Here is a 15475-nt window from a genome sequence, read left to right as displayed (position 1 = left end):
TTTAAGTTGTATATTTTGCTAGCTAAAACAACAAAATTCTTGTGAAATACTATAATTTAGTATTTCATAATATAAATAAAAAAGAAGGAAATTGAAACAAAAAAGACTTTTAACAAAGACAAAATTTAAGACAGTTTTTACAAAACAATGGAAGGTAATGTAAACGAAGAAAATTCCCAAGAAAATGACAAGGGGTCTTCTAAAACGAAACAAAACAATGAAAACAACAAAAATACGAATGGAAAGGCTGAAATATTAGTGGAGCGGACGCAAAACAAAACAATGAATCTGCCGTCAGCAAGTAGTAATAAAGCAGAGACAACCAACGATTCGTTATTAAAATTAACGCAGCGCACAAATAAAATTTTTAATAAATTGGCAGCGAAACGTCAGCAATTGCAGCAGCAAAATAATAAATTGAAAAGCGATAAAGATGCCTTGAAAGAAAATGATTTAAAGGTATTGAAAACCTTACAAACTATGGGTAAGAAGCCTTTATTTATAAGAGATAAACTCTCAGAAAGACAATTGCCAAATGGTGCTATAGCCAATGATGTTATACCAAATGGTGATGCAGTCAAGCCACTTAAACACTACACGAAAAAGCAGTTGGAAAATCTTGTAGAGGGTCTGCAGGAATTGGTCTGTAAACTAACTTTAAATAATAGAATGCTTAGGACCAAAGCTCAGCATTTGACCCGTTTTATAAGTGGCCTTGAAAATTTTCCTTTATTTGATCAATCTATGGAGAATGTTGAGAGACAGAGATATGATTCCGATTATATGCCAGAAAAGAAACAAACCTTAAGAAAAGATTCAGAAAAGACAAAAGCAAAAGAAAAAAATGAGCATAAAAATAAAGATAAGAAAAAACAAACCCCTGCAGAGATATTTGCTAAATATATCAATTCCTCGCTGGCACAGTATTTGGGCAAGGAGAAACCTGATCTACTAGAAAAGTTCAAATGTTCAACTGCTCACATAGAAGATTTGGAAACTTATGCTACGTCTCTAGTAGAGGCTGGTTTTGGTCGTATAGTCGAGTCGGAAATACGTATCAATCGTAAAAACAATCGTCAATCATTTATTACCATGTCTACGGACAGAGATTCTAGTGAGAAAGATGGTATGATCTTAATGCCAGTAGCCCGACGTTATGCTTTTGAAGGTGATATTGTTAGGGCATTTGTTTTTAATCCCTCAACAGCTGCTAACAATGGAACTAACACCGATGAAAAAAAGATGCGTAAAATATCGTCACATATTACAGGAGGTAATAACTCAATGTCTTTAGCCGAAGATGAAGTATTATTTGATGATGACTCCTCGCCCGACACGGATATTGAAGAAATAACCGATGTCTTGGACACAAGCATGGCTGTGATAACGGAAAATTGTCGCAAAGCATTTGTCATACAGATTGTCAAGCAAACCGAGTTGCGTGAAATTGTAGGCTCTATAAGTTTCATGAATACCACCACATTAAACTCAGAAACGTATTACAAACTAAAGCCTCATGATATGCGCGTGCCCATGGTTTATATACCCAAAGAGTTGTGCCAAGAGGAGCTGAAAACTGTCAATAAAGAAGATATCTGTGGCATGCTGTATGTGGCCCGAGTTTTAGAGACCGATATTAATGGCCACTGCATAGGTGAGTTAGTGCAGCCCGTGGGTAAGGTGGGTAATTTACAGGCCGAAATTAAAGCTATTCTTTTGCACAATGGCTTAAAGGATATACAGCCTTATGAACAAAAATTTCTCGAAATGTATGACGGTCCTATGCCCACACCTAGCGAGGAAGATTTAAAAAATCGTGAAGATCTCCGTAAGAAATGTGTTTTTACCATTGATCCTCTAACAGCCAAAGATTTAGATGATGCGGTATCGGTGGAAAAACTAAATGATAAAGAATATGAAATTGGAGTTCATATCTCAGATGTGGCTTATTATTTGCAAGAAAATTCCGAATTGGATAATTTGGTTAAACATCGTGCCACTTCTATTTATTTGGTAAATGAAGTCATACACATGCTGCCACCCTCATTGTGTTTCAGATGCTCTCTACTGCCAGGCGAGGATAAATTTGCTTTTTCTGTATTTTGGAAATGGCATACGGAAAAAGAGGAATTCAGTGCACCACGTTTTACACGTTCTATCATAAATTCTTGCTCTCAATTTGCCTATGAGCATGCACAAAAGATTATTGACAATCCCGAGGAAGAATTCGATAACGACGATTTTCCCGAGTTGCTTAATGAATGGACACCGAATGATATTAAATGGCGTGTCTTACTACTGCAACAAATTGCTCAGAAATTAAAAGCTAAACGTTATGAAAATGGTGCTCTCTCCATTAATAATCCTAAATTACGTTTCCAATTGGATCCCATAACTGGCGAACCTATTGCCTACGAAATAGAAGGACGTAAAGAGGCTAACTTTCTCATCGAAGAATTCATGTTATTGGCCAATCAGTCTGTGGCAAAATTTATACATGATCGTTTTCCCGATATCTCAATTTTGCGTAATCATTCGCCACCTTTACAGAAATCAATGAAAGCTCTTAAAGAGCGTTTAAATAATATGGGTTTAGAATTTGATATTAGTTCTTCGAAATCGATTTATGAGAGTATGCAGCGTTTAACTCAACAGGCCAGTGATCCTAAAGCTGTGGAAGCTTGCCTAAGTACTTTGTTGACTAAACCAATGGCCAGAGCTCGGTATGTTTGAAAGTTTGTTTATTTATAGGCTGTTTGTTAATGTTTTGCTTTTTTTCTTTTCAGTTATTATTGCAGCGAAGGAAAAAGTTCGGATGCTGATTTTTGGCATTATGCTTTATCGATACCCATTTATACACATTTTACCAGTCCAATTCGTCGTTATCCTGATATCCTTGTACATAGGTAAGTGTTTACATTCTTATCAGTTAAGACAAACTGACTTATCTGTTTAAAAAATGCTAGTATATAAAAGCTTTTTCACAAAAAAGCTTAGAAAAATAGTCTTATAAAAAAGCTTTACAAAGCTTTTTAACAAATAAACTTAAAAAACTAAGAAATTGTACTTCAACAGAACAGAACACGCTTAGAAAAGCTATTGTAGAAAAAAAGTTTTACCAACAGCTTAGAAACAAAAAAAGCTTTTTTTAATGTTTTCAAAATAAAAAAATCATTGATATTTAATAAAAATTGTTTTATAAAATAGAAACCCACTTAATCACCCCTCAAATTGTTAAAAGCCAAAGTCATGTCTTCATTAAGTTGACCCAATTTATCCAAAATCTTCACTTCTCCATCTTTTAAAGGATCCTACAAAAAAGACTTCACACAAACTGCAATTACTTTTATTCTTTGAAATACTTACCATAAATTTCATTGTTGCCAACTGATACAATATATCACCCATTTGGCTGCGTATTTGATTCCATGTTATTTTATGTTCCGAATTAGCACTCATTTCAACCGAATTCCGAGCCAATTCATAAAATGTTATCATATTTTTCAACATGGCAAACGTTTTATAGAAAGGACAAAAGCGATCATAAGAAGAATAGGAATTTTGCTGCAGAAAATCATCCTTTAACATTTTAGCTACTTCCAAAGTAATTTTATCCGTTTCGGCTAATGAAGCTTTACCCACTAACTGTACAATTTCCGATAAGTCCTCTTCTTCTTGTAAAATTTCTTTGGCTTTTGTTCTGAGTGGCACAAAGCCGGGAAAGTTTAATTCATAATACTGATCTAAAGCTCTAGTATATTTGGAATACGATATTAACCAGTTGATAGAGGGAAAATGTTTACGTTGCGCTAATTTCTTGTCAAGACCCCAAAAAACTTGTACTATGCCCAAAGTGGCCGAGGTAACAGGATCTGAAAAATCTCCACCTGGTGGCGAAACAGCTCCAACTATAGAAACAGAACCCTCACGTTCAGGACTGCCTAAACATTTAACACGTCCCGCTCGTTCATAAAATGAAGCCAAACGTGCCCCTAAATAGGCCGGGTAACCAGAATCGGCTGGCATTTCTGCCAAACGGCCAGAGATTTCACGCAAAGCTTCTGCCCATCTGGAAGTAGAGTCAGCCATCATGGAAACATTAAAGCCCATATCACGAAAATATTCCGATAAAGTTATGCCCGTGTAGATGGAGGCTTCTCTAGCTGCCACCGGCATATTAGAGGTATTGGCCACCAGTGCGGTTCTCTGCATAATAGACTCTGTTACTCCCTCAATTTCTATAGATAATTCGGGAAAATCTCTTAAAACCTCTGACATTTCATTGCCACGTTCACCACATCCGACATATATTATAACATCAGAATTGGAATATTTTGAAAGAGCTTGTGAAATAACCGTTTTACCACAACCAAAAGCTCCTGGTATACAAGTTGTACCACCCAATACAGAGGGAAATAAAGCATCAATTATTCGTTGACCCGTTAAAAGTGGATAATTAGAAGGCCATTTTTCTGCTACCGGACGTGGATGTCTAACAGGCCATACCTGTAGCATTTTGTGGCTTGTCTTCTCTCCCTCATATTCAGTTTCCAATATAACATCATCTAACGAATAGTTACCGGAGGGTGCAACGTAGGTTACTCTGCCTTTTGCTCTTGGCTGCAACATTAAACGATGCGTTACCAATGAATTTTCCCTAACAAAACCATATATATCGCCACCGGTAACTACAGCTCCTTCTCTTAGGTTACAAGACACAAATTCCCATGATTTTTCTCTATCTAAACTTTTGATATTAATACCCTTGGGTATATAAATCGATTTTGTCCGCTCATATATATAACGCAAAGGACGTTGTATTCCATCGAATATATTACCCATAATACCAGGACCTAATTCTACAGAAAGGGGCTTTCCAGTTCGTACTACAGGATCGCCCACCGTTAGACCGGAGGTCTCCTCATATACCTGTATAGTGGCCATATCACCCTCCAAACGTATTATTTCTCCTACAAGTTTAAAATAACCAACTCTTACTAGTTCGTACATGGCAGAACCAGTCATACATTCAGCTGTTACCACGGGACCAGATACGGCAAATACGCGACCATAACTGCTTTCAGAATCTTCATCTTGATGTTTGTTTTCTGAGGATTCGATTTTGATACGTGTTTGTTTTGTATGATCTGTCGGATCTTGTATAGTGACCTCTTTTGAGGTCGTTGATAACAGATTTTCCGTTTTATTTATATCTTTAGAGTCTTCTTGGTTATCGGCCATTTTTTTTGTTCTTAGAAATGTTTGTTTTTTATTTAAATTAAAAAAAATAATAATAGTTTTGTTCTACAAATTTTTTATTTAAAAAATTTATATTTTTTTAATTTCACAAAAGTGTAAGTACACTGAACACCGAAAGATGAATAGATAGATAGAAAGATATATAGATAGATAGATAGATAGATAGATAGATAGATAGATAGATAGATAGATAGATAGATAGATAGATAGATAGATAGATAGATAGATAGATTGATAGATAGATAGATAGATAGATAGATAGATAGATAGATAGATAGATAGATAGATAGATAGATAGATAGATAGATAGATAGATATGTAGATATGTAGATAGATAGATAGATAGATAGATAGATAGATAGATAGATAGATAGATAGTTAGATAGATAGATAGATAGATAGATAGATAGATAGATAGATAGATAGATAGATAGATATATAGGTAGATAGATAGATATATAGATAGATAGACAGACAGACAGACAGACAGACAGACAGACAGACAGACAGACAGACAGACAGACAGACAGATAGATAGATAGATAGATAGATAGATAGATAGATAGATAGATAGATAGATATGTAGATAGATAGATAGATAGATAGATAGATAGATAGATAGATAGATAGATAGATAGATATATAGATAGATAGATATATAGGTAGATAGATAGATATATAGATAGATAGATAGATAGACAGACAGACAGACAGACAGACAGACAGACAGACAGACAGACAGACAGATAGATAGATAGATAGATAGATAGATAGATAGATAGATAGATAGATATGTAGATAGATAGATAGATAGATAGATAGATAGATAGATAGATAGATAGATAGATAGATAGATAGATAGATAGATAGATAGATAGATAGATAGATAGATAGATAGATAGATAGATAGATAGATAGATAGATAGATAGATAGATAGATAGAAAAAGAAAGAGGGAATAAGTACATATTCATGTAACTTGTATTCTATTAATCAAACTATTTTTTTCTTACTAATTTCCAGACTACTTGCCGCTGCCCTTAATTACTGCCCACCACCGCAAAGAACCACCGACGAATTGCATCACTTGGCTAAAATATGTAACGATCAAAAATTAAACGCCAAAAGTGCCGGTGATGAATCCATAGAACTCTTCTTTACACGTTATGTCAAGGCCAAACAATCTCTCACGCTTAAAGCTGTAGTTACCGAAATCTGTAAACATATGCTTAATGTGGTAACAATTGAAACCGGTCATACAATCGCTATAACGTACAATCTACAAAAAGTACTAGTAGATACATCAAATGTGCCTAATTCAATTTCGATCGCGGAGAAAAATTCTCAATTTCCACCCTTAAAATTGCAATTATTTTCGACTATTGATATTAATTTGGTTTTGCGTAATGATAAATTATGCGGTTTTTTTGTTTCGCCCGATATCAAACGGCGACGTTTAAATAGTAAAGAGTCATCGAAAAGGGAAAAACAAACACGTAATCGACACTTAAATAATTCCATATCCGAACAAGAAGATGATAATACACCAACGACCTCTTCGAAGGCGAAGAGGAAAGCTAAATATTTAGAGTATAAAAAGCAGGAGAAAACAAGGTTGTATGCTGTAGCAAATGATAAATAGTTGAAAACAAATACATAATTTGTGATTTTTTTATTTTATTTTTAATAAACCAAATTTTATTTACCATTAGAAGTGTGGTAGAAAAATAAAACGAATAATTTAATTAATTATTGCTACTTAAGGTCTTAGAGGTGTTCACTTCTTTTTCTTTATAGTTTTACTTTTAACTATAAATGCTATTTTAGTAGTATATGACATTGTATTATCGTAAACGCAATAAATTGACATAATCAAGTCCATTATATTTGTATAAACGAAAGACAACATCAATTTTAAATAAGTTTAATGTATATAAATTTATTTATTTTTAATTAAAATGTTTTATATATATACATATACATACACCTTCATATGTACATCACACCCCCATAATGAATGTAATTTTTAAAATTTTATTTCTTTAAGGGCGTTTATTACAAAAAAAATTAAATAAAAAAGTCTTTAATGAAAATAAAATTAATAGAAAGTTTTTTATATTTATTAAATTAATTTTTTAATTAAAGGTTAAGTCTAAATTTTCAAATTGCAATTTCGAACAGAAATCTTAATTTAAATTGTAATAATTTTTATTTTTTAATATTTTTATGAAAATTTGTTTTATAATTTTTGTTACAAAAATTCTATTTAAAAATTTTCAATTTCAAATTTTGCTTCAAATATTTTTATTTTTTGAAAATTAATTTTTTTTTTGAGAAAACATTTTAATTTGAAAACTTTTTTTTCGCAAATTAAATATTATTTCAAAATTTTTATTCGAATTATTTAAGTATAAAATTATTATTTTTTTTGTCTTAAAAATTTATTCCAAAATTTTTGTTAAAAAATATTGATTTGAAACTTTTTTAATTAAATTTTTTATTGAAATTTTTAATTTTTTTTACAAAATTTTTCGGAATTTTTGTTAAAAAGTTTTCAACTGCTAAATTTTTGTTCAAAATGTTCATTTTTATTTTTAAATTTTTGTTAAAAAATGTTTTAATTTTAAACTTTTTATTGAAAATTGAAAGATTTTTTAAAAAGTTTTCGAAAATATATATTTTTATTTAAAAAATTTTCAATATTTTTATTTTGAGTTTTTTTTATTAATAGTTTAAACTTTTTTGTTGAAAATTTGTATTTTTTTATTGAAAATTGAAACATTTTTTTCAAAATTTTTTGAAAATAATTTTTATTTTAATAATTTTCAATATTTTTATTTTAATTTCAAAAATTTTCAATATTTTTATTTTGAATTTTTTATTAATAACTTTTTTATTGAAAATTTTTATTTTTTTATAGAAAATTGAAACAATTTTTCTCAAAATTTTTCGAAAATAATAATTTTTATTTCAATAATTTTTAATATTTTTATTTTAAGTTTTTTTATTGAAAATTGAAACATTTTTTTCCACAATTTTTCGAAAAAAATTATTTTTATTTCAAAATTTTTCAATATTTATTAAGTTTTTATGTATTATTAATAATTAAAAATTTTTTAATTTTAAAATTGTTCGAAAATAATAATCTTTATTAAAACTTTTTATTTAAAATTTTTCAAAAATATATATTTTTATTTCAAAATTTTTCAATATTTTTAATTTAAGTTTTTTTTTATTATTAATAATAAAAAAACAATATTATTGAAAATTTTTATATTTTTTTTGAAAAATGAAACACTTTTTTATTAAAAAATTTAAAATTTTTTTCAAAATATTTCGAAAATAATAATTTTCATTTAATAATTTTTAATCTTTTTATTTTAAGTTTTTTTTTATTGAAAATTGAAACTTTTTTTCAAATTTTTTTCCAAAAAAAATTATTTTTAATTCAACATTTTTCAATATTTATTTGTTTATTAAGTTTTTATGTTTTATTAATAAAAATTTATAAATTTTTATTCCAAAAAACTTAATTTTTATTTAATTTTTTTCAAAATTTTGTTTTCATTTTTTTAACACTTTTTATTATAAAATTTCAAAAATTTTATTCAAAATATGGAGACTTTTATTTTTAATTGAATATTCTTGTTCCATTCTTTAAGTTTCATTTCAATATTTTTTTTTTTCAAAACTTAATTTAAAAAATGTCGATAAATTTTCAACAAAAGTTTCCCAGTGTGAACCAGGTCTAACGAAAACGTAATTACAATCGAAATGTAGAATACACACAATCGTAAAGCATTGAAAAGAAATTAGTTTCCTTTTTTCTTACGATTTAGTTTTTTGTTGGAATACCTTTTTTCGATCATTGCGTAACTGAATGCGTAAACGTAATCGAAATGCAGAATAGGGGGGGGGGGGGGTATTGAATATACAAAAACGTACTTACGATCGTAATGCATAATTCATACAATCGTAAAGCATTCGGTTTCTTAAGTTTCCATTGTTTGTTCGAATACCAAGATTTGTGAGTTACGTAACAAAAATGCCGAAATGTTATCGAAATGCAGAATAAGGGTGATTAATAAGTCCCCCTATTAGGCATTTATTTGTAATTTCATTTTGGGACTTTAACATTATACCAAAAAAATGTTTTGTTCAAAGAATTTAAACAAATATATGACTTAGCTGGTCAGGTTAAAGGGATTTACCCGCCAAATCTATAATAATTCCCAAAAACTTAAAACGTTAAGAAATTCTTGGTAACAATTAGTTCAATAATCTCTTAGTAGGTTAATACAAAAACCTGATTTTAAATAAACTTCCTTCCTCAATTAGCAACATAATTTCTCGTTGTTGTTATTGCTAATTAACTAAAGATTTACAAGAAAAAACACCCCCACGCAAGTAAAATACTCACTCAACAAAGTTATTAAATTACATTAACTAAAACGAATCGATTATTAGATTCGCCTTGACATTAACTGTAAATTTTACAAAATATTCAATAAAAAAAAACACTTTCTGTTTAAGTTTTTTTTACTCTTTCTAAAGTTGAAAAACCTTAATCATTAACAAAGAGAAAATAAACTTGATTTAGTTGAAACACACCTCATGCTCAACAACAGCACATGTGTGTTGGTAAAGCCAAGCAAAAGCATCCAGCGTAAAATATTAAGTATTGATCTTATCAATGTCAATATTGGGATTTTTTATTTCCATATTATACACAAACACTCATTCATGTGTGTGAGATACAAATGTATGTATGTATGTTTGTCATTATGAATTTAATATCATGTATGTTAAGAATATTTTAATATTTTTTTTTTACTTATTTACAGAACTTTTCGCTGCCAACTATTAGCAGTATCATTTCAGACAACCTAGGAAGCAGTTAAAACCTTCTTAAATAAATTTTTAATAAAAAATAAAAGAAAAAAATGAAGTCTTTTTTAATCTTTGGTAAATAAAAGAATTCTTTTCAAAATCATAAAATCTTGTTTAATTATAGTATTGAAAACATTTTTGAAATTTTAAAAGTTTCCGTTAAATTTTATTTAAACTTTCATTTCAATTAAAATAATTTCTTTTTACAGTTCTTTGCATTGTCCTAACATTGGCTAGACCCCAACGTTTTCCCGTTCAACAATTCCCCAATCAAGGTTTTATTGGCGGTGGCAATAATATCTTTTTTCCCAGCAATCCCAATAACAATTTTAATAATAATGGTAATAGCGTAACAACACCAGCTCCAGCTGGCACACCAACAACAGCATCACCACAATTTTTGGCATGTATGCAGTCATGTCCCTCAACAATGGAATATAATCCTGTTTGTGGTAGTGATATGGAAAATTATCATAATAATGGACGTTTGGGTTGTGCACAAAGATGTGGTAAAAGTAAGTTGTTAAATGATATTATAAATTTCTATTTTAGATTAATTCTACATAGTCTAGTATGTAGTCTAGTCTGTAATCTAGTCTATAGTCTTGTCTATAGTCTAGTCTATAATCTAGTCTATAGTCTAGTCTATAGTCTAGTCTATAGTCTAGTCTATAGTCTAGTCTATAGTCTAGTCTATAGTCTAGTCTATAGTCTAGTCTATAATCTAGTCTATAGTCTAGTCTATAGTTAAGACTATAGTCTAGTCTAAAGTCTAGTCTATAGTCTAGTCTATAGTCTAGTCTAAAGTCTAATCTATAGTCTAGTCTATAGTCTAGTCTGAAGTCTAGTCTATAGTCTAGTCTATAGTCTAGTCTAAAGTCTAGTCTATAGTCTAGTCTATAGTCTAGTCTATAGTCTAGTCTATAGTCTAGTCTATAGTCTAGTCTATAGTCTAGTCTATAGTCTAGTCTATAGTCTAGTCTATAGTCTAGTCTATAGTCTAGTCTATAGTTAAGTCTATAGTCTAGTCTAAAGTCTAGTCTATAGTCTAGTCAATAGTCTAGTCTATAGTCTAGTCTAAAGTCTAGACTATAGTCTAGTCTAAAGTCTAGACTATAGTCTATTCTATAGTCTAGTCTATAGTCTAGTCTATAGTCTAGTCTATAGTCTAGTCTATAGTCTAGTCTATAGTCTAGTCTATAGTCTAGTCTATAGTCTAGTCTATAGTCTAGTCTATAGTCTAGTCTATAGTCTAGTCTATAGTCTAGTCTATAGTCTAGTCTATAGTCTAGTCTATAGTCTAGTCTATAGTCTAGTCTATAGTCTAGTCTATAGTCTAGTCTATAGTCTAGTCTATAGTCTAGTCTATAGTCTAGTCTATAGTCTAGTCTATAGTCTAGTCTATAGTCGAGTCTATAGTCTAGTCTATAGTCGAGTCTATAGTCTAGTCAATAATATAGTCTAACATATAGTACAGTGTATAAACTAGTCTGTAATGTAGCCTGTAGTCCAGTTTATAGTATAGTCTATGGTCTTTTCTGCAGTTTAGTCTATAGTATAGTCTACAGTCCAGTCTATAGTTTTGTCTATAATCTGGTCTATAATTTTGTCTATAGTCTAGTCTATAGTTTTGTCTATAGTATAGTCTATAGCCAATAGTCTTGTGTATAGTATAGTCTATTGTCTTGTATATAGTCTAGTCTATAGTCTAGTCTATAGTCTAGTCTATAGTCTAGTCTATAGTCTAGTCTATAGTCTAGTCTATAGTCTAGTCTATAGTTAAGTCTATAGTCTAGTCTAAAGTCTAGTCTATAGTCTAGTCAATAGTCTAGTCTATAGTCTAGTCTAAAGTCTAGACTATAGTCTAGTCTAAAGTCTAGACTATAGTCTATTCTATAGTCTAGTCTATAGTCTAGTCTATAGTCTAGTCTATAGTCTAGTCTATAGTCTAGTCTATAGTCTAGTCTATAGTCTAGTCTATAGTCTAGTCTATAGTCTAGTCTATAGTCTAGTCTATAGTCTAGTCTATAGTCTAGTCTATAGTCTAGTCTATAGTCTAGTCTATAGTCTAGTCTATAGTCTAGTCTATAGTCTAGTCTATAGTCTAGTCTATAGTCTAGTCTATAGTCTAGTCTATAGTCTAGTCTATAGTCTAGTCTATAGTCGAGTCTATAGTCTAGTCTATAGTCGAGTCTATAGTCTAGTCAATAATATAGTCTAACATATAGTACAGTGTATAAACTAGTCTGTAATGTAGCCTGTAGTCCAGTTTATAGTATAGTCTATGGTCTTTTCTGCAGTTTAGTCTATAGTATAGTCTACAGTCCAGTCTATAGTTTTGTCTATAATCTGGTCTATAATTTTGTCTATAGTCTAGTCTATAGTTTTGTCTATAGTATAGTCTATAGCCAATAGTCTTGTGTATAGTATAGTCTATTGTCTTGTATATAGTCTAGTTTATAGTCGCGTCTAGTCTTTAGTGTAGTCTATAGTCTAGTCTAGGCTGTAGTCTAATCTATAGTATAGTCTAGGCTATAGTCTAGTCTATGGTATAGACCATCTAATCTAGTCTGCAGTCTTGTCTATATTCTAGTCTGTAGACTAGTTTATAGTCTAGTCTATAGTCTAATCTATGGTGTAGTCCATAGTCTAGTCTATAACTTAGCCTAGTCTATTATTATATTATTATATTATATTATATTATATTCTATTGTCAGGTCCAACTAAAGGCAAAGAATCGTTTTTATAAATACCTTTAAAATAAATGCTGAATCAAACGTTTAAAGTTGTAAAAACGGTTTTTACAATATCTTTTTATTTATAGTTTATAAAATACCACATATTTAAATAAATTGTATATAATTTTTTTTATAAATCTTATTATAAATATTCTTTTCTTCTTTTAATTTCTTACAGATGTAGCTGCTTTGCGTATGGGTACTTGCAATCCATTGTAAATCTTCTAAATAAGAAACTTTTTTTCAAAAAAATGTACTGAATTTAAAATGCAATTGTTAATTACATCACTATTTATTAAGAATTAAGGCTAATCACAGTTTGTCAAAAAATGTTGTTTACTTTATTTAAATATTTGTTCTTTTTTATGTTATTTCAAAATATGTAGTAATGTTATTTTAAAGTTTTTCATAAATTTTTAATTTAAATAATGTATGTACTTAAGTAATCTTGTTTTTAGTGATAAGATTGTTCTGAATAAATTTCCCCATATTATTTAAAACAAACAGGTTATACAAGTCAAGTTTAAAGATTTTTTTCACATAAACAATTAATTTAAAATGTATATTGTAAAAGAGGGTTTGGAAAAGAGGTGTTATTTTTAGCAATATTTGATTTTAACAAACTGTTTTGAAAATACTAAAAGTGATCAAACAATATTACCCATTTTGAATTGGCCTTGTGGTAACTAAAATTCAATTTAAATCAATAAAATTATAAAGAGATTCAATGAAACAAATTTTAAACTTTCAAAATTTAAGACAAAATATTAAACAATATAACATCTGTTTGCAAAATATCATGTTAAAACTATTCATTGGCATCATCATTAAAGAGAATATATACAAAGTCTTATACATTAAAACATACATATTGAAGTCTTAAATTTTAATCAATTAAAGAGATAATTATTCCAAACACAACGCAAATATGACTCAAGTCGTCTACGAACAGACTTTCTCTATAGAAACGAAACAAGATTGAAATGAAATTTTATTTCAACTGAATTTTAAGATTATCTCATATAAATAGCAATGAGATTTGCAATGAAATTAAAAAAATACAAAAAGAAAACAAAACAATTTAGTACTAATTTATTTGTTAAACTGTAAAGTTCATTCATAGATTTGTAGGAAACGGGTTTGCTGTTTAATCAAATTTACATATAATAGATAAAAACCATGTCAAATTTATTGAAATTATTAATATGTAGTGGTAAGTAGAGATTATTTAATAAATGTATTTGTTTTATTATTTTTTTAAACAAAATTATAACTTTCAGCTTTTTTTGTATCATGCATTTATGGCTTTCCCGATTCCCGAAATCCCAATGCTGAATATGAGTTAATAAATCCCAAAAATCCTGAACCACCCACTAAGCCTTTGATTGTACCTATAACTACTCCTCCTAATATTGTTATCAATACACCACCTCCACCACCAGCAGATTCTAAAACTTTCGCTTATGATCCTGTCTCGAAAACTTGGACAAAAGTTAAAGAAACCGATCCCCAGCCAGCGGAGGGTAGTCTATTATGGAATCAAAACAATGATAAATGGTTGACAATGGTTGCTCGCTATTAATTAAGGAACTGTAGCTTTAGTTATGACGTTTAACAAGTTGAGATTTTATATTAAGTTATAGTTTTAAGTAATATTATAAATTTATGCATATATTAAAGTGAATTAAACCGTTTTTAATCCACACGATATCTAACTATAATACATGCATTTGTGATCTTAAAATTCTTAAGTTTCACCTATTGGCGAATAAGTTTTAAATTTTAGAGTAATCTTTAGAATATATTTAATATTGGCTCAGATAGATAGGTAGATAGATAGATGGATAGATAGATAGATTGATAGATAGATAGATAGATAGATAGATAGATAGATAGATATATAGATATATAGATGGAAAGATGGAAAGATAGATATATAGATAGATAGATTGATAGAGAGATAAATAGATAGATAGATTGATAGATAGGTAGATAGATCGAGATAGATAGAAAGATAGATAGTTAGATTCATAGATAGGTACATAGACAGATACATTGATAGATTATCAGATAGATAGATGGATCGATTTTGACTTGATAAGCCGGCTAATAAAAGGACTCCTTAGAATGCTTGTCTTGGAAGCTAATACTAGATAGATAGATTGGTAGATATTTAGATAGATGGAAAGATAGATAGATAGATAGATTGATAGAGAGATAAATAGATACATAGATAGATAGATGGATCGATTTTGACTTGATAAGCCGGCTAATAAAAGGACTCCTTAGAATGCTTGTCTTGGAAGCTAATACCAGATAGATAGATAGATAGATAGATAGATAGATAGACAGATTGATAGATAGATAGATAGATAGATAGATAGATAGATAGATACATAGATAGATACATAGATAGATACATAGATAGATAGATGGATCGATTTTAACTTGATAAGCCGGCTAATAAAAGGACTCCTTAGAATGTTTTTTATTTGTTTATCTCGGTGTATAGATAACGTAATTATTAGTTATATTGGGCGTGTCTTTGAAGCTAATACCTTCCATTTAAAAGTGGCGTAGGCTAAAAAA

At 29.4% G+C, this 15475-nt stretch overlaps 4 protein-coding genes across 4 annotated transcripts; 3 read left to right on the top strand and 1 right to left on the bottom strand.

The window, feature by feature from the left end:
- LOC111686491 (DIS3-like exonuclease 2) lies at positions 1 to 6991 on the top strand. The gene is made up of 3 exons (XM_023448847.2): positions 1 to 2723; positions 2787 to 2906; positions 6282 to 6991. The coding sequence occupies exons 1-3, from the start codon at positions 148 to 150 to the stop codon at positions 6898 to 6900; spliced, it is 3315 nt and encodes a 1104-aa protein (XP_023304615.2). The 5' UTR covers positions 1 to 147; the 3' UTR covers positions 6901 to 6991.
- On the bottom strand, positions 3133 to 5295 carry LOC111686492 (V-type proton ATPase catalytic subunit A-like). The gene is made up of 2 exons (XM_023448848.2): positions 3367 to 5295; positions 3133 to 3311 (listed from the first exon to the last, which is right to left on the bottom strand). The coding sequence occupies exons 1-2, from the start codon at positions 5239 to 5241 to the stop codon at positions 3216 to 3218; spliced, it is 1971 nt and encodes a 656-aa protein (XP_023304616.2). The 5' UTR covers positions 5242 to 5295; the 3' UTR covers positions 3133 to 3215.
- A 3010-nt stretch (positions 6992 to 10001) lies between the features above and the next one.
- Positions 10002 to 13390, top strand: LOC111686485. Its single transcript, XM_023448840.2, has 4 exons — positions 10002 to 10020; positions 10103 to 10223; positions 10358 to 10663; positions 13065 to 13390. The coding sequence occupies exons 2-4, from the start codon at positions 10202 to 10204 to the stop codon at positions 13103 to 13105; spliced, it is 369 nt and encodes a 122-aa protein (XP_023304608.2). The 5' UTR covers positions 10002 to 10020; positions 10103 to 10201; the 3' UTR covers positions 13106 to 13390.
- A 554-nt stretch (positions 13391 to 13944) lies between these two features.
- On the top strand, positions 13945 to 14579 carry LOC111686486. The gene is made up of 2 exons (XM_023448842.2): positions 13945 to 14099; positions 14167 to 14579. Exons 1-2 carry the CDS (start codon positions 14066 to 14068, stop codon positions 14466 to 14468), a joined length of 336 nt encoding a protein of 111 aa, XP_023304610.2. The 5' UTR covers positions 13945 to 14065; the 3' UTR covers positions 14469 to 14579.
- Positions 14580 to 15475: the final 896 nt, after the last annotated feature.

Source organism: Lucilia cuprina, chromosome 5 (genome assembly GCF_022045245.1).
Source record: "Lucilia cuprina isolate Lc7/37 chromosome 5, ASM2204524v1, whole genome shotgun sequence".
Classification (NCBI taxonomy): Eukaryota; Metazoa; Arthropoda; class Insecta; order Diptera; family Calliphoridae; genus Lucilia; species Lucilia cuprina.
Note: the sequence above shows the minus strand (reverse complement) of the source record. Positions and strands in the feature narration are given on the sequence as shown.

Coding starts and splice junctions, on each gene's coding strand:
- LOC111686491 (XM_023448847.2), top strand. CDS start 148: ATGGAAGGTAATGTAAACGAAGAAAATTCCCAAGAAAATGACAAGGGG. Junction 2,724..2,786: donor AAACCAATGGCCAGAGCTCG/GTATGTTTGAAA, acceptor TTTTCTTTTCAG/TTATTATTGCAGCGAAGGAA. Junction 2,907..6,281: donor CCTGATATCCTTGTACATAG/GTAAGTGTTTAC, acceptor ACTAATTTCCAG/ACTACTTGCCGCTGCCCTTA.
- LOC111686492 (XM_023448848.2), bottom strand. CDS start 5,241: ATGGCCGATAACCAAGAAGACTCTAAAGATATAAATAAAACGGAAAAT. Junction 3,312..3,366: donor TGGCAACAATGAAATTTATG/GTAAGTATTTCA, acceptor TCTTTTTTGTAG/GATCCTTTAAAAGATGGAGA.
- LOC111686485 (XM_023448840.2), top strand. CDS start 10,202: ATGAAGTCTTTTTTAATCTTTG. Junction 10,224..10,357: donor GAAGTCTTTTTTAATCTTTG/GTAAATAAAAGA, acceptor TTCTTTTTACAG/TTCTTTGCATTGTCCTAACA. Junction 10,664..13,064: donor TGCACAAAGATGTGGTAAAA/GTAAGTTGTTAA, acceptor AATTTCTTACAG/ATGTAGCTGCTTTGCGTATG.
- LOC111686486 (XM_023448842.2), top strand. CDS start 14,066: ATGTCAAATTTATTGAAATTATTAATATGTAGTG. Junction 14,100..14,166: donor GAAATTATTAATATGTAGTG/GTAAGTAGAGAT, acceptor TATAACTTTCAG/CTTTTTTTGTATCATGCATT.